This window comes from Anser cygnoides, chromosome 4 (assembly GCF_040182565.1).
Source record: "Anser cygnoides isolate HZ-2024a breed goose chromosome 4, Taihu_goose_T2T_genome, whole genome shotgun sequence".
Classification (NCBI taxonomy): Eukaryota; Metazoa; Chordata; class Aves; order Anseriformes; family Anatidae; genus Anser; species Anser cygnoides.
The window spans coordinates 1,408,811-1,427,200 of NC_089876.1; the positions used below are offsets into that span (position 1 = coordinate 1,408,811).

General features: G+C 56.0%; 1 protein-coding gene across 6 annotated transcripts in view; it reads right to left on the bottom strand.

Moving 5' to 3' along the window:
- Positions 1-5,751: 5,751 nt before the first annotated feature.
- The window catches only part of EXOC6B (exocyst complex component 6B), a 294,380-nt gene continuing 281,741 nt past the window's right edge, over positions 5,752-18,390 (bottom strand). For all 6 annotated transcript variants that reach the window (XM_066997041.1, XM_048045623.2, XM_066997042.1 and 3 more), the window contains 2 exons: positions 16,145-16,257; positions 5,752-10,769 (listed from right to left, as the gene is read on the bottom strand). In XM_066997041.1, the coding sequence (XP_066853142.1) occupies positions 10,643-10,769; positions 16,145-16,257 (240 nt within the window). In that variant the 3' untranslated portion in view covers positions 5,752-10,642. The remainder of the gene's footprint in view (positions 10,770-16,144; positions 16,258-18,390) is intronic.

The following is an 18,390-nucleotide window of genomic DNA, read 5'->3' on the forward strand; positions in this document are numbered from 1 at the left end:
TTCTCCCCATGAAGTATCCAAAGGGACCCCAGAAGCCAGGTAAGGATCCAGAAGAAGAGAGAAAGTTTTGCTTAGCCCTCGACCCCTGGGGAATGCCAGGATAGCCCATTTTACAGCAGAGTTTTATGTAGGTGATACCCACCAAAAGCAAATTTGGGGAATAAATATTAGGTTCCCAGTGATCTTCTCCCTCACAAAGCAAACTTCACTGCCTCAAAAAGCCCCAAAGCTTTTGGTGCAGTGAGCAGAAGCAGCTGCAGCTTTGGGGGTTGGGGGGGGAGCTGAAGGAACCACTGACAGCACACGTGGGGGGCTCCATCCCTGTGCAATGTTAAGGACATGAAGGACACTGCTTGGTCTCCTCCTCTGTGGGTTTCTTCTAATTTGAATCCTGACGTAGTATGGACGCGGAAGAGCGTAAGACAGGGAGGTAGGGGTGATGCGCTCAAATATGACAGCCCGGGCGCTGTTTGCCTTCCTTTCTTGGACAGACAGGCACAGAATCATAGGGTCGTAGAATCATAGAATATCCCAAATTGGAAGGGACCCATAAGGATCGTCGAGTCCAACTCCTGGCACCACACAAGTCTACCCAAAAGCATACCCAGAGACCAGTCGGCCACCAGGCTCTGCCCTGGAAAACCCATGGCTTCGGCTTGTTAAACAGCAGGGCTGGGTGAAAGCTTGGAGCCAAAGATTTTCAGGGGGAAGAGTCAAGTGCTACACTTATCCAGGGCTTTTGCACCTCATGATGGAGAAACATCAGCAGAGCTTCAAACGGTAGCGGTAGGAGGGGGCTGCAGCGCATCCCCCTACAGTCTGCATGGTCCCAGCAGCGGGGGTTTGTTACAGGACCGTGGCTGGAGAGGGACCAGGATCTCCTTGAAGCCCCGTGCAGGGGGTGCAACGTGTGGCCAGGCCACCAAAGCAGAGGCATCCAGGTCCCGCCACGCCACCCAGGGCTGCACGCGAGGACGCGGACGGCGAGCGCACGTCCCTGCGCCCCCTCCAAGAGCAAGCCCACATCTGCAGCGGGCCGGCTAATGAATACAAACGACCGCCCCGTGCCCCGCCGGGGGGTCTTTAACACTTCACACGTCTCGGTGACGTTGAGTGATCATCTCCCAAACCCGGCTCGGGCAGCCCCTCCATCCCACGGCGCGCGGCACGGAGATGAATGACTGCCGAGGAGACTCGGCCTCGCAATAATTTTTCATCCACGGCGTTGCTTAACCTTTCGTGAGCAAATCAGATTTCCCCGACGCTGGCCCGGGCGCCGTACCTGCATTAAGTATTGCTGGGTCAGGGAGGGGCAGCCGTGATTTATGCCTTCTCCCCGCTAATCGGATTCTGGGGCAGGCAGATATTGATGGGTGCCTGCCTTTGATCCATGGCTCTCGTGAGCCTTCATTCAATTACTGCCCCGCAGAATGCAATTAGCAGGGCCGCGAAGCCACGTGGGCCTCATAATCATGGCTCGCGGTGAAGATGAAGAGGCTGTCACCGGGAGGAAGGCTGCCTGGGCCCACCTGGGGATCGGACGCGCTACCAGGCACTTGGACAAAACCCTGGGGTGCACTGAGGAGGAAAGCAGAAAAGTCCTGTTTCCTCTCAGTGGTCCTGCCCTGCTCCTTTCCCCTCCCGCACCGTCAGCACGCGGTGCTCCCACACCCTCGCCCTCCTTGCCACCCGCCGTCAGCAGCCTTCCCCTCTCTCAGCACTGACCCCTAAGCCGCGTTACTCACCGCACGACCCAGTTTTACACCCCAAATCCGGTTGCTCCACCTCCCGCCTCTCCCTGCCCACGTTTCTTGCCCTGCCCGTAACGCTCCGAGCTCGTGCTCCTGGCCCTCGCCCATTCCCCTGCCAGGGGAGGCGCAATCCCTCCCCTGGCTGCTCACCCACTATCACCCGGGCTATCTGCTCCTCTCCCTCCCCAGACTTGCTCTGCTCTGCAGCCTCCTCCACCTGCGCTCTCCGGGCATGGGATGTCAGCAGCTCCTACCAGCTTTCTTCCTCCGCTTTGGTTTTAAACCCGCCACCCTGCAAGCTCCGAGTCCTGGGGGTCCCCCCTCCCACCCCCTGCCCGCTCTCAGGGGTGGGAGGAAGGCTGTCGAAGTCGGACACATTCTCTCATCCACCTCAGGAACTCTCCATCCTGCCCGAGCTGCCTTTGACCCATGCCAGGAGAAATCTGGCAGCGGCAGCGCCGCAGCGCCAGCAGGGGTGGTGGCGGCGATGCCAGCGGGGAAGAGCTGCACAGGCACAGCGAGCAGTGTGAAGGCAGAAGGGTGGCACTTGTGAGTGCCAAGCCCTTCAGATCAAAGGGACCAGCCAGGGGAAGGACCTGGATGTGCTGCTCACTGCCTACAACGAAGCAATTTTGGTCCTGCACAAGGGACCGTGGTGCCTGGGGAGACCTTTCCATTGCGGCAGTAGAGCACTGACGGCCCTGCGCCTTCCCGTCCTGGGCACCTCTTTGGTGCACACACATTTTTGGTTCACCCTGTAGAAGGAGGAGAGGGCTGGGTTGGAACAGGGATGGGGAACGGCAACCAGAAAGTGGAGAGGAACAAAGACGGGGAGCTGCTGAGCTGTGCTAGGCAGGGAAAAGCCCAGGTGGGAAGGGAGCGAGATTCCTCGCTGCACATCTCAGGAGAGCAACTGCCAGGGAGGAAAAAGCGCGGGTGAAGGTGAAGAACAGGAGCTGACACAGAAGCAAGTAAAAATTGGCCACACGTAAATACCAGCAGGGCACAGGTTGGAGGCTTCCAAGCACCTGAGAGGTGAGATGCTGGGCGGCCTCTGGGGGTGTCCCGAGGCAAAAATGCTTCATTCAAAGGGGGAATTTAGACTGAGTGGTGTCAGTTTAACACCACAGGACCTAATGGTGTCAATCCGAGCTTCCAAGAAACGAATGCCCAGACGGAGGCTTTGAGGTCTGATGGCATTTGGGGCAGGCATTGGCCTCAGGTATTTGGGGCAGCATTACCCTGCCCGAGTGCAGACACCCACCTCCGACCCAGGCACCCTCGGGAGCCAGTGAAGATGAGGGGACTTTGGGGCCACCTTTATCTGGCCCTCAGCTGGCCTGGAGGTTGCTTGGGAAGGTTTTGCCTCCCCCAACAGTCTCCAGCCTCCAGCCTCCACCCAGACTCGGAGTTTAGTTATCACCCAGCAAGGTTTTTCTCCCTTGTTGCCCTTTGCTGCAGTTCTCCGAGGAGCTGAATCCCAAACCCACAAGCAACCACAAGCAGGGATTTTTTTTTTTCCTCCCCGTTTTCATCAAGGCAGGAAAGACAGATACTTCTCAGCAGATATTTCTGAGCATTCATTTCCTTCTGTCTCTGTCCCTTCTTGCCTTCACCTTGATTTACCTCTTCACCTCCTTCCCTGACGAGGTTGGCTGAGGTTGCAGGAAAGCGGAGCTGTCAGATCAGCCTGTCTGGGGCCCGTGGGATTTTCCTCCTTCAGGCAGCTTTAGCTGCAGTACCCAGCAGTGGAGCTGCCACGGGGCAGAGAAAGGACAGAAACGAGACTCCACCAAGCTGCAGGGGGCTGTGAAGGTGGTGGAGATGTGACCTGCCAAGGGAGCTTCGAGCAGGGGCCCCAGAGCAGGCTGCAAGGTCCAAGCACGTCAGGGCTGTGCCGGAGCTGCTTCCCCTGGTGTCTGCAGCCCCACGAAGCGATGGCGATGGTGGCAGCCCCGCCACACGTGGCACTTTGCTCCTGCCTCCTCTGTGCAGGAAAAGCAAAGCACCGAGCCGCACGGAGGTGTTGAACCCCGGTGCAGAACTGCCGCGTCCTGCGGATGCCAAAAGGAGAGCCATCACTCTCCCACTGTAAAGATGAGAAGAGCAAGACACAGACAGCCAAAAGGAGCAATCCAGGGGCACGCAGCATGCTCCCTGCATCCACCCAGTGACCCAGCATCGGGCCAGAGCAAAGGTCCTGGTGGCACAGGGACAGGCGTGACAGATGAGGTCTGTCTGTGCTTTGTGCCACGGAGGAGCACTGGGGCCTTGGTGTGACATCTGCCTGCTGCAGCATCCCTCCTGCCCCCCCAAAGCGTACCTGGGGCTGTAGCACAGCGCTCCGCCGGCCGGGACGGTCCAAGGTCCAAGAAGCTCTCTGCCCGATGTCTTCTGCTGAGCCCTGTGGTGCTGGGCCACGTCTGGGTGCTCCAGGGCATCTCCAGCTCCCCTGCTGGGGCCGCGTCCCCTCTAGCGTGGACCTGAGCCTGGAGCAGCACAAATCCAGTCCGGCCAGGCCAAGGGGACAGAAAATGAAGTCAAAGTGCTTGACCCAGGCCCTTTGCATGGAGCATCCCCGTGGCAGCAGACATCAGGCTGATCCAGGGTGCTGCACCAGCCATCGGGTCCTGGGGCTTGCCCCAGCAATGTGGAGCAGGCTGGATGGGCTTGGGGGCTCCCCGTGGTTTCGGGGTCCCACCTGAACCTGAGGAGGAGGCACTTTCCTTTTTGTTCATTACTGCCATCACGAGGCAGCACCCCAGGACATTTTAAGGTGGATTGATTCACTTTGGGAGGTTCTCATCTCCCTTTTATCCCCTCCTGCCCCGTGTGCACGTGTAAATGCTCTCTGCAGAGGTTTAGTTAAAAAGGAGCACCGGGGAGCACTTCTCCTCCACGCTGCACCGAATTAACATGCAGGACTCCCTGCCACAGGACATGATGGAGGCCGAACGGGATAAACAGATTAAAAAAAGAGTTTTCGAGGAATTTGTGGAACACAATCGCAGCAGCCCCCAGGCAGCCCCAGCTCCTTTTACACAGCTGCTGCTCTCCAGGAGGGAGTCCCCCAAATCTTCTGCTCCTCCACCGTCCTCCTGAGCCCTTCCATCATCCTCCCCACCGCCCCTATGGGGGCAGCACCCCCGGACCGCCCCAGCTCGGGGTGCTCGGTGTCACCCAGCTCCGGAGATGCCCCGGCTGAGGCTGCACCTCTGTGTAGTTCCCCGCTGAGATTTCCCAGTTAGACAGTTTTTAATTAGTGCGTGTCACGTTGATTTTGTATCACTTTAATTTCCTAATCAACGTGCCGTGCGGCACCAAGGCAAACGCCTTACAGAAACCCAAGCCTACTGCACATTTGGTGCCAGGGCCGGGAGGTATTTGGGGAATCTAATACCCCAACGCGGTTAGGGCCAGAAAAAAAAAAAAAAAAAAAAAAGCTAATATAATCATCGAATTGCGAAGGATGATAAATACCATGAAAGAAAATATGCAATGTGAGCGGGAAAAAAAGATTTCCCATAGAAGGCTAATGCAATCCCCCTCTGCCTTGATGAAGTGCCTATTATCTTTGCTCTGCCCTCCAAATCTTAATTCCTGCTCAGGATTACTTTCCCCATCTGCAGACGTAGATGCAATCAATGAGAGCAGAACACACATTCCTGGAAGGCGGCTACTTATTCAACTCGAGGCTTGGGTTTAATCATGGTTGTTTATGGCAGAGGCCAATTAAAACAGCCACTGAATTAGGCAAAAATTGGCTTGAGCCCCCAGCATGCCAACGCGACGCAGGGTACGGGAGCCGGCGCTCCTTCAGGGGTGGATTTCCCAGGACAGACCCTAAAACCAGGCGGCAAACCCTTGCTGGCTGCACAAAAGGGACGCTGAATTCTGTCTTTTATGGGATTTGGGTTTTTTTTTTTCTGGATGGAGCCAGAGAGGGCAAGGCAAAGGCAGCGCTTTGAGTGGCGCACAGAGCCACAGCGAGCACAGGCACTTAGGTAAACAGTTAAATGCTGTATTGTTTAATGGCAGTTACAATAGGATAAATGTACAGTCGGAATCAACATGCTAATTTCTAACGCAATTTAACCTGTAAACCATGCAGTCCGTTTTTTTTTTAATCAGTCCGTCTTTTTTCTTGTTGTTTTTTTTAATCAGTAGCTCTGCTAGTGAGTTTTAAGGAAAACCGAAAAAAAAAAAAAAGTTCCCTTTAAAGTTAAACCTAATTTACTAATTTTTCCCCTTATTGTGCAACGACTTGTGCAAAAAAAGCTGTTTTCACCACATCGTTAGTTTACAAACTCACGCTCTCCCCCCCCCCCCCCCCCCGCCTCCGAGATGAGAAAAGGCAACGCAAGCAGCCAGTGGGCGCCGAGGGCTGGGGGCTGGGATGGAGGAGGGGGCTCCCCCAGAAATGATCGATGGGTGAGCCACGCCAGGAACCTCGGTGCCAACGGGATTCCCAAGGGAGGCAGACGCACGACCCTACAGAAATTGGGGTGCTGCCCCCCGACCCGGAGGAGCGGCCGCGGGGGCGAGAGAGGAATTGCAAGGCAAAGAGCAGCAGCAGCACCTTGGGAGGTGATGGGAAGCGACCTGCTCCCAGGACTCATCCCGAGCCCCCCCTCATCTGGTGTTTTTGGGGCAAATCCTGCCCAAAATCTCTTCCCTCGCATGCACAGCTTGCCCAGCTCGCCGCACAGATGGGTCCATCCTGAACTCGTTTGTGCTGAGATTTATTTTCAGGTCGCGTGCCCTTCAGCCTCCCCGTGGAGAAGTTGCGCCCGGGCGCTGTCGGGGGGTGTACGGGGCTTCTGCCCCCCCTGGGGCTGTAGGAAATGGGGCACAGACACCCTGAGACACCCTGGCAGCCCGGGGATGGGCTGAGCACCCGGCGGGGTGGGCGCTGGATGCTGCAAACCAGGCGATGCTCCGAAAAGCACCAAACCAGACCTAAAAGGAAAGCCACACTGAGGTGCGAGAGAGGTAGGAAACAGCCGGGGACAAGGATTCCTCTGCTCAGGGGGGGGGATGAGATGAAAGAGCTGACACCAACGGAGGGGTCCCCAGCGGCACGAAGCAGGCACCTCCAAACGCCCCAAAATGCCGCAGCCCCCCCGGGGCAGCTGCTCCCCACGGAGCCCGGGCTCGCGGCCGGATCTAGAACAAAGTGCAAAAACTGCGAAGAGCTTCGGACTTGAACCCCAGCCCTAGGAAAACAAAACCAGAAAATGTCCCTTTCTCCCTCGCCCGCCCCGAGGCCGTCCCCTTAACGCAGCGCTCGGGTTTGCCTGCAGCTTCGTGCCTTGGAGAAGGCAAAAAAAAAAACCTTCCTGCAACACAGAGGCTGCATGCACAGCCCCTGCGGCTCGTAAGGAAGGTGAGACGTGGGCACGCTTCTCAGCAAGGCAAGCTTTTTATGTATTTTTTTAAATTATTATTTTTTTTAAAACCATTTTCTTTTTTTCCCACTGGTGCTGAAATACGTTTGCCAGGCTGGGGTGCAGAGGGAGGCTAACCCAGTCTTTTCTACAGCCACTGCTTTAAAAAAAAAAACCTAAGGGACGAGCAAGGTATGTACACGGGGGTGTTAATAGCAGCATTGTTGGCTCCGGGGGTCGCAAATCCACAGTTGCAGCAGCGGGGTCTGCCCCTGCCTCCCTAGTTATAAATTTCTAGCAACAACCCTTCCCTCGTAAGCAATACCATCCGTATCGGAGGATACCAGTCATTAGTAAGAGATTTAGAGGGGATTTTAAACGTCTTCCAGGGCTTTTTCAGCAATCTGTTTAAAAGATTAATTTTATTTTGAAGGGATGGAACTGCATCTCTCGGAACAAAAAGTTAATTAGGACCAGAGCCCCGAAATTCCATTTTTCATCTCCGTTATGTGACTTGTGGTTAGGTGCTTGACCTCCCGAAATCAGAAACTCCCTGCATCTCCCCGTGGCCGGGCCGGGCTTTCCCAGCAGCGAGTCCCGGCCCCAAAGCAAGGTCTCGCTCCAAGCCCCGGCGGCTCCAGGGTTTGCGTGCAGGCACCAGAGCTGCCTTGCACAACGCGATGCTGGAGCCACTCCTTGGGGAAAAAAAAAAACAAACTGGATTTTAGAGCCAGCAGCAGGACCTTTTCCCGGTGCTGCCAGCCCTGCTCCTCGCCGCGTCCCGCGGCGGACACACGGGGAAGAAAAACCATCAGCGCTGCAAAGGCACCGCCTCTGCCGGCGGCGAAGTCGGCGGCTGACAAATGCGATTAAAAATTGTGTTTGACAGCCTATCCTCCCCCTAATAAAAACTGGAAATGCCAGAGTGCCTTATTTGTCATGCTCGCTGATGCTCGGTTACGCTGTTGCCAGCATCTGTAGCAGCTTGATTGCGAAGAATTTTAAAGTGCTTGTTACCACCGAAGGGCCCTTCACGCAAGTGCCCCGTGGACGGAAGCCTCCCCTGCTCCTGCCACCGCCTGGTGTCTGGGTTTTCCTTGCCAGCTCTGGCCTCTGGAGAGCTCTGTGGCCTGGCCGAGGCAGGGCTGATGCTGGACCCAGCCGACCCCACCTGCTTCTGCCACCATCTCGCACTCCTGTCCCTGCGCCTCTCATCACATCGGCAGCACCAGGGGATGGGGAGGAGGGACAAAGAGCCCCCGAGGTCCTGCGGCTTGTGGGACGTGGCTCAGCTGGAGGGCTGGGAGCTCCCCATTTTCTCTTTCTCAGCTGTGAAGGATTTGGGATGCCAAGGCAGAGCTTGAGGCCACCTGGGGCTCCCACACGGGGTGAAGCCCCCAGGCTGGGTCACGCTTGAGCCCAGCATTTTGGGGAGCAGGAAAGGGGTCGCCAGCGGGGTTCATCTTCACTTGTCCCTGCCTGGAGAGAAAGCCTTAGCTGGGCTGCATGCAGAGGTGTCTGCAGAGATGATCCCTCTGTGGCCACGCTACCGACAGTTCTCACCGAGCTGCTCCCTTTTCTTCCAGCCTTCTCGCACGTACTTCAAAGAGGTGTTAAGACAAAAATACCCTCTGATCCCCCCAAGAAAGAAAGGAGCCGTGAAGTTAGGTTCCAGCATTTGCTCTTCCCTCGTGTTAATGGAAATAATCCACTGGTCCTGGCGGGTGGAGATTGCCGCGATGGGACAACAGCCCCAGGAGCTCATTGCTTGCAACGTGCCTGTTCACTCTCAGCGTTAAGTAACACGTACCCTTATCGAAAAGAAAACAAAGGAAGTATTGCTGAGGACCAAGGAGGGAAGACAAAGCCCCACGCCCTTCGTGCATCCAGAGCTGGAGTGGCAGGGGAGCTCCCCAGGCAAGAAACACCAAGCGAACCGTGCTCGTGGCCAGAAAGCAGAGAGACCAAACGCCTCGAGAAAGCGCAGCTGCCGTCCTGCAAACCCCGACCCGGCAGCTCTGCACCCCTCGCTGAGGGCTACGAAACCCTTCCCCAGCTTCCAGGAGAGGCTGGAGAGCTGCAGACCCAACACATTCAAACGTCAGAAAGCCTGCGCTGCCTGTGCCCCTGCTGGAGCAGCCCCGCCGGGGCCGTCTCGTGCCCAGCGCCGTTTAATTCCCTGCGGCATCGCGGGTTGGTGGCGCAGGGGGAAGTGGCTGGATGAGCTTTCACCTGCAGTAATTGGAGTCAAAAGGGTAAAGAAAAGATAAGGGCAAAAGTCCCCTCTCTGTAACCCGAACCCCGGGCTTAGCGCCCCGCTGGTAGCAGCACTGGGGTCCTCCAAGGCCGCCCTGATGTACGGGCGCCTCCAGAGCGAAGAGGAGAGTTTTGCCCGCAGGCACTTCAGAGCCGGGCTGGGGGTGCGTGATGCTGCTCTGGGGTCACCTCCCACTGCCAGCCTTTGGGGACATCCAGGAGGCTCCCGTTTGTCACCCTGGGGAGCCTGCAAGGCTGCTCTGAGCCAGAGCGCGCGTGGGAAGCGGAGGGACGTGGCACCAGAGCAGCAGGAGAGGGGAGATGGGGAACCAGCATGGAGAAGAGGTGCGGGGAGAGGAAGAGCTAAGCTCTAAGGTCACCCCACACACCAGGGAGCCCGGTCTGCCCACAGCCTGAGCTGGTTTCCCTCCTGGCACCATGCTGGACACAGCAGCAGCACCCTGGCGCCAGACCGGCCCCGCAGGGCACCCCGCTGGCTCCCCCTCTTCCCATCTACCCAACTTCAAGCCCTTTTACATTCAGTGCCGGTCCAAAAGACACCGGCAGGTCCTAAATGCAGAGCTCAGGGTGCATCTGCTCCCTTACAGCCCCACAGGAATGGGCTACGGCTCCCTGCAAGCCACCTGAAACCGGGGAGGGCATCAGCCCCTACAGGAGGAGGAGGCGAGAGGCTGGGGGATCACTTTTGCCTCTCTTCCTTCATAAACCCAATCCGCACGTTGGCAAGGCAAGCGAGCGAGTGACCCTCTTTCTGAACGCGTGCTCCTTTTCACCGGAGCCCACGAGAAGAACCTGAAACCACGACTCCTCCCTATATTTTTTGTTTTCGCTTGTTCTGCAACTGAATAACTTAACAAAAGGAAGTCAAACCAATTCTTTGAATTTGGCTTACCAAAAAAAAAAAAAAAACCATAGTCTGGGTGTGAACTTCTCTTTCAGGCTTTACCGTCCCTTTACAAGCCCCTGAAAATAGGAGTTTGTAACGGAGACCCCTGCCAGCACCCTCGCTGCACCAGCACAGGCAGCGCTGCCTCTCTTCCCCGGGATTGCTTAACGAGGAACGTTTGGTCAGAAGGGTATAGGTTTCATGGGTTCTATACAGGCGAATAAAAAAATACATATATATTCTCTTTGAACAAGGATCCCAAGTCTGGGCGTGTGGAAGGCTGCAGTGCAGGGACCGGCGCGGCGCGGGTCCCGGAGTGCGGTGGCGGGCGGCCGGGGCCCTCACGAGTGATGGCTGTTGATGAGGCCGCGGAGCTGCTTGGCCACGGTGTCTATCAGCTTCTGCTTGTCCCGCTCGTTCTTCCGAAACTGGGCGAAAACGTTGTTCTTCCTGCTCGTGTCTCGCATCCTGCGCAGAGCAGAAACAGTCGGGTTACGGCACGCGCGGCGCTGAGCCAAGCCCCGTGGCGAAACGCCGGGGAAGTTCCCCTGCTTGGGCCCACCGAGGAGGTGACTGCACCCACAGGGTCTAGCCCCAGGTTTTGCGTAAAGATGGGCACACCGAGCCGGGGAAAGCTTTACACAGTTTGTATTTCTGCTTTAAACCCTGCCAGTCCCAGCCCATGTCACCGCAGGGTACCTGCCCCTAAAGCCAACCGCTGCGACAACGCAGAGTCCCTAACGCCTCTCGTCCTCCCCTTCCATCTCGTTACGTGGCAAATGACAGTGCTGGAATATCAGGAGGGTCAGGAAATGAACTAAAATAGCATAAAATCCACATCGTTAATAATTCTGATCTGAAATGGTGCATTGCATGCGGCCAAGAGAAGCAGCTCTGGGGGCAGCCGTAAAGTTTTGAAATAAAGAGTTGTGAGCTTCACGCACTACGCAACCTTAAAGGAAGGCACCCAGCACTAGTCTGCAAATCTTCTTGAGATTTGTGTTTGTTTTTTTTTTAATTACACCCAATACACAAAGTAGCACGCTGGTCTCCACAAGGCCCCCGAGACCGAAGAGGCAGAGAACAGGACAGCCGGTGGTGGGATGCGCCCAGGAGGCGAAGCCGGTGGCAGCTCCATTTCTCTCCGGCATGCAAAGCTCGGGACTCATGCACGCTTGCATTCGCAGATGCATTTTCGGGGCGGGGGGGGGGGGGGACAACATCTCGTTACACAGTTCAAGCGGGAACTTTGTGCAGGCAGGGCGTGTGCTGGGAAGTGAAGCCACCCTGCAAGGGTCAGCCGTTCACCCGAGCGTCCGCAGAGCCCAAAGGCAGCAGGCTCACGACATCCAAGCCGCTGGTTCTGCGCTGGCACTGCTCTTTATAACACCACAATTTGTAAACGATTTTCTCGGTGAATCAGATCTGGCAAAGGCAGATGGCTTTGGACGAGTCACACAAGCCTGTGTTTTCGGCTTGGGGTACCTAAGTGAAGCATTAAGGTGATCGGGACACGGAGATGACAGTCCCTGGAAAGCTGGCAGTTTCTCAAACAGGGGGCTGAGTTAGCTGAGCACAAAGCAAACCCCTTCAAACTCATGTAACCGATTAAAAAAAATCTAAGATTTTTCATGCTTCAGTCTCCCTAAAAAGAGCCAAAGGGAATCTGAAATGTTCCAAAAAACATCCAGCTTGGAACTGAAAATAAGGATAACAACCTTATCCCAAAGGCTAATTTGCTAATGTTATAAGTGCCCAAAGACACAGGATTACAGCCGAGCTGCTTTCCCAACAGTAACAAGATAGCTTGGAGCAATTTTATTCAGCAAAATAAGTACTTTTTTTTTCTTTCTTTTTTTTTTTTTTTTCTTAACCAAAGCAGGTCGCCAGCTGCTCCGCTGCAGGAACCAGGCAGCAGCCGTGCTGCCAGGAAGCAGGGTTTTGAATCAAACAGATCAGAGGTGCTGCAGTACCAGGAATTTAGGAAATAACCAGCCTCACGCAGGACATCGATCCCTCCTGCAGCACCGCGCAGCTCCAGCGGGGTTCAAAGCACCTTCCCAAGAGGGCTGAGAGCTCTGTTCCTATTTCACAGGTTATGCAGGGACATCAGACGTGCTGCGAGCAAACCTGTACCTTGGGAAACCTCCACCCATGGCCATCCATCACTGCCTGCCGCAGGGAGCTCGCAGCAAAAAGCACCGAGGTTCTGCCTCGGTAATACCCACAGGTAATGCGAGGGGAATTCACAGCAGAGCATCCTCTGCCTAACAGCCCTCATCCCGGGCAGCTTTTATCCTCGGATAAAGCTTTTATCCTTGGATAAAAGCTCGTGGGAGCTGCTCAGATGTAGATTTATTTCCACGAAATGTTTGGAACAAACCGCCGGGTTGTGTGCAAGAAACCCTTTGGGCGTGCTTCCTGCCGAGGGGGGGGGTTGGATGATTGGGATGGAGCTGCGGGGATAAAGCATCCGGATCAGGGTGCATAGCCCCGAAGCTGGAGCACGTAGGGCTGTTGTCAGTGCACCGATCCCGTCCTGACCCCGCCGTGCCTGAGCGCCTGGCAGGGACAGGAGGTATCTCCGGGCATCGCGTGGATGTGGAGCACGAAGCTGTTAACAGCTGGATTTCCTTCACGAATTAACTTGCCTGCAGGACATCAAATCCTGCAAAAACCAGGGGTGCGTGCTTCCCCGCTGTGTGCAGTGGGCATTCCCCTCCTACTCCTGAGCATCTCACACGTGCACACCAGGTGAGACGGCTCCTCTCTATAAAGAAAAGGGTTACAGAACTGCAAAGTGCCTGCCAGCCCTCCAGAGGAGCTGCGCTAGCCCTGCTGGCAGGGAGCAGGAGGGTATTTGCTCAGGGCTCACGGTGCCTGCCACCTCCCCGCGGGCTCGGGGTGTTCGCAGAGCAAGCCCGTGCGTGCCTGCCGGGGACGGTGCAGGCGTACCCTCGAGCTCCAGGTCCAAAGGGTGTTTCTCTGGGTGCCGGTGTCAGCACGCGAGGCTCCCACTTGTGTTACTGCAGAGGTTTGGGGTCACGGAAGCGGTCTGGATGGAGAAACACCAGCCAGACTTATCCCACGCCACCCCGGGTTGGCGTTGGGATTGGGGTTACGAATTCTTTTCCCCTTTCTTTTCCAGCCCTGGGCCATAGGAAGCGCCTGGCCTTTCAGGAGCTGGAAGGCACGGCCCCAGATAGAGCTGTGCATCCCGACGCCAAGAATATCAGGTTCGAAACAGAGAGGCAGTGTTTTCCAGCAGCTCCGTGGAGGATTGACACTTTTATTCCTTTAAGCGTGTGCCTGCAGAGCCCTAGGACAACCGAGCCCGGTTTAATAACGTGGTCCCTGTGTGTTGGCCCAAGAATTAGAAGTAAGAGGAAGGGAAAGAGAGAGCTCAATGCTGTCCCCACCCCTGTCAACAAACACCGCCTTAAAAAGAGCCAAGCTTTGTCTAAATTAATCTATAAGAAAAAAAAAAAAAAAGCAACGCAGTAAAAGCTCCTCTTTTAGTTCTAATTAGTGCATTTGAGACGATAGAGTTACCGGAGGGAACCGTTTCAAAGGCAGCTTGCATTTAGATCATTTAGTGCTCCATTTAAACCAAACAATAAAGTCACTGCGAGGTGAGGGTAAAAGCCCAAGCAAGCAGCATACTTACACTCGTGATATCCTACGAGAGATGTGTGATTAGGAAAAGAGATAATCATGAGAACAAGTAAAAAAAAAAAAAACGCATGAGCGGATCAGAATTTCACGGCGCCCTGGCGGCAAAGCTCAGCTACGTGCGGAGGGGGCCGGGGAGCTGCTCCCGACGTGGGGACGGGAGGGGATGTGCCTAAAGCTGGCGGCCGGCTCTGTGCAGAGACTTGGGGGCGATGGACGGAGACTCCCCAAAGGGTCTGGAGTCCGACCAGGGTCAGGGAAGAGCCTGGAGCAGCACGCGGGCAGTGCCAGGGATGCTGCGCCGTGGGCATGCAGGTGCCAGGCCGGTGACTGCAGCGGGGCTGGGGCTGGGAAGCAAAGGGGCTGCACCTGATGGCCCTTAAAATGAGTTCTCTTTCTAGGAGAAGGCTGGCAAGCCGAGCCGGGGCTTGTGGCCTTTTAATGACACCGCTGAGAGCGGATGCTGCACGATCCAGTGCTACCTGGGGAAAATGGCACGGGAATGGGGGATGAGAGCGGAGCCAGGGGTACGGACCTGCCTTCCTGCTCTGCGCTCCCAGCTCGCTGCTGTGACCCCAGCTGGCTGCCTGTTTCCAGCCCTCTGGTTAGGTTATTCTGCCTGCTTCATGTCCAAACTTTCTTTATTTTTTACTTTTTATTGCTAGCTCTGAATATACTGCACACTTTTACGTCATGGACGGGGGGTTGCAAACATGTTGCAAATAATACAACACATCGCACAGCAGATATGAACACATATATAAAATAATGCTGTAACGTCTGAAAGTGCTTTACCCACACCAACTGTTTCAGTTTTGTCCCTGCGTACCAGACTGATACCATTTGGATGCCGTGAGTTGATGTGAAAGTGGCTACTCTCATCTGTGGGAGAGGAGGTGGGGCAGGTACGTGGACTGCAGACAGCACAGATGCAGCTGCAAAGCTTAGGAGCACACCAAGTTCAGTCTTCTAAAGGTTTAAGTCCAACTCTGAACTGGTGATCTTACCCTCTGCGTTGCAACAGAGAGAGAGCATTCCAAAAAACAGCTCGAATTCAGCCCAAGGATCTGATTTCATGTTAAACCTGAACAAATCTAGCTGCAAGCTCGCTTATCCTGCCCGCTTCTCCATGCGAGACCTATCAGTGGAGCGGCCACGGCAAAAGCTGCTCGGATTATTAATCATTACTTCTGGCAGGCTGCTTTTCTATCAGATATGCAGTAAGATTTTCCTATCAGGCCCTTTCTATCTGATAAGCTCTCTGGCTTTCTACCAGAGAAAGTGACATCTGGGCCACCTCCTTCCAGGGGCAGGACAAGTGACCTGGGGGCTCCTGTCTCTGCCGTTACGTGCTGGAGGGTTACAAGGGGAGCGAATCCCGCTCTTTGGGACTGAAGCCAACATCTCCTTCCACGTCTGAGCGCGCCGTTTGGGCTGAGAATTTCAAAGCCTGGAGTTTTTGACCCCTGGTGCTGCCGGGCGTGCATTCGGTGAGCGCCTGCCATCGCTCACGGGCTTGCAGGACTGCCGCCACCCTCCCCGCTGTGTTCTGGGACGGATCCCACACCTCCGCAGAGATCCCGTGGAGCTGATCCCACAGATCTGCTGGTCCTCGGCACAGCCCCAGGGCTTGGGCTGATGCCCTGCAAAGGCTTTGCTTGCATACACACTCCTGGGGCTTGGATGCACCGTTAGCAGGGGTCCTGTCCTGCCTAAGAGCAAGCCTTGGAGCACACGGCCACCTGGAGACACTGTCCCTGTCCCACAGCTGGGCTTTTAGCACGTGGTCTATGCCACAGATCCACAAAACAGAGCTAAAAGTGCCTGCGAGCTAGCAATTTTTGTATGAATTTGGGAACTAGCTTGAGGTACACCTCTGTACAGTGGAAGTCTGCTATGACACAAGGAAAACTCCGCATAAAATGAAATAAAAATAAAAGGCCTTAACCAAATCAATGCTTTTTGATACAAATACTATAGTTCAGGGTAGTGGGATAAAAGAGGGTTTTGGTAGCACTCCCACTGCCCACCCGGGGCAGAAACCTCTGCCTGCAGGCCCCGCAAGCAGCTCCCGAGGCTGCTCCGGGCGATGAAAGGAGCCCCTAAAACCCGCGCTGCCCTAAAGGGAGACGGGGCTGGAAACATCCCGGGGCGCCTGGGCCCGCACTCACTTTTCCAGCAGGACGAGGGCTGTGGTGGGGTTCACGCGGAGGTACTTGCACGTGGGTTGCCCGTAGTCAGCCAGGTACGTCGACCAGTCCCACTGGATGAACAGATCCAGGAGCTGCAGCAGAGGCAGGGAAGAAAAACAAACGGATTTTAAAGAGCTGGCGAGCGAGCAGGTGGTTTAATGGGAGCCTGGCAAAGATCCTGGGCAGGTGGCGCGAACCAGAAAAGCCATGTCCTGCAGCAATTACCTCCTAGCCGTAATGCCTGCCGCACTATCGCTGTTTTGGGGAAGAAATGGAGGTACAAAGGATGTGCGTGAGGACTGAGACACCCCCAGGAGGTCGGTGGCAGAGCCAGAGATAAGAGCCCAAGCACCCTGATGTGCTAGAGCAGGAGGGCACCTCTGTGCTTGAAGTCACCACGATTTTTTTTTTTGCCCCCAGCGAACCAGGGGCTGCATTCAGACGGTGCCACGAGGATTTCTCATCCCGCCTGCTCCCTCTCCTAGCATTTTCCAAGTGCTCTGTACGTGTCCCCAGTGACTGCAGCTCCCCAGGGACACATCCAGGAGCTCAGTGGTTTATCCGAGGTGAACTCAGCCACCGAAGGAGACCCAGGTGGTTTCCAGACATTCATTAGAGGAACCGCTGCCGGCCCGGACTGCCGCGGGGCAGGCAGGAGGTCGAGGCAAGTCCTGTGGTAACCCTGCTCCAGCCCTCAAAATCCACACCTGAGGCCATCCGTCTCCACAAAGCAAACCTGCACGCACCGGGCACGGACACCCAGAGCCCCCCCGAGCTGGTTTGGGTGGGGAATGAGCCAAGAGCCCCCCGGGTGTCCCCCCGCGCCTGCCCCAGCCCTGCACCGCGATGCCCCGCACCACGCTCTCCTCCACGCGCCTCCCCTGTCGGCACTTCCAAGGGCAGCAAAGCCACGGGAGAGCTCCCACATCTATCCGAGAGGACTCGGGACTTGCTTCCCCACCCTGCCACCGCTTTTCCCCCCACGGGGGCACAGCGGAGGACGCCTTAGCGGCGCGGGCAGGCACCGCGCGCGTCCCAGCCGTATAAAACATGTTCATTAGGAGCTGCTGCGTTTCTTCCCCATCCTCAAGCCTTCCGCCCCGGAGAGCTGCTGTGACTGCTCTATTGCAGGACAGGCTGCCAAACACGGGGACATCTTCATCACCCGTGGCTGGGCGTCCCGGCGCCCACCCCGAGGGGAAGGGGCCCCGCTATTCCGTCTGGCCGTGACTGTCCCCAGGCGAGGCGAGGGCCATAGAGGGCTCATTGTGCCCCCGTCTCCATGGTTTTCCTGGAGGCTCCAGCACTGTTTAACAACACAGCCCGCCCTGCGAAGACGGGGATTTGGCTCCTCGAAGACCTCGAGGTCCCAAACAAAAATGTGCAACAAGATTCTTTTTGACTATGTAGGTCAGAGCAAAGAAAACAAGCTGTCGGGAACAATCCCCCGCGCTGGCGGGGGGGACGGATTAGCCGGGACCTCAAGAGGGCTTTTCCAGCCCGTGGTCCCGCGCGGCTTTGTGCGGCAGGTCAGATCTGGGGCCCTTTGTGCCAACTACAAACCAGGGCTGAACATCATCGGCGGGAGTTTTTTTTTTTTTCCAAAGGGCACCTTAAAGCCCCAGCCCGGGATAGGATTTCACATGCGCCTTTCACACGGCGCAGCGGGGCCAGAGCTCTTCTATCGCGTTTGTCCGCTGCTCCGGGAAGGGCTGTACGGGCTCAATGCCTTCCCCCAGACCACCAGAGTCCTCTCGCTGGCAGTCTGAGGGGCTGAACGTGCCTTTAGCAAGCCACGGACAACAGAGCACAAGTTATTTCTGCAGAAAGTGCATGGCTGGACCGTCCAGGGACCAGGTAGCAGTTCATGGGGGTTAGAAATAAAGTCCCAGAAGAAAGGGACCAAAAAAAAAAAAAAGACAGAAAGAAAAAGGGAAAGATTAGAAGTGGGCTATGGGCAGATTTGAATAAATCAGCCTGAGGAGCTGTTATAAACAGTACGGGGAGGCAGCGGGGGCAAGGCAGAGGCTTGGGGAGCTCTACAGGAGCAGAGGGAAGGGCTTGGGCAAACCTCTCGTGCACATCTCTGAAAGAGAGACAGAAATTCAGCACTGGGATGCTTAAGGTAGAAATGAAATGAACAGGCATCTAGGACAGCTTGCTCCCCAGCTCAGGAGCCCGAGCTGAGGTTTGCTGATCCCACTGAGCCAGGTGACAAGTGGCCA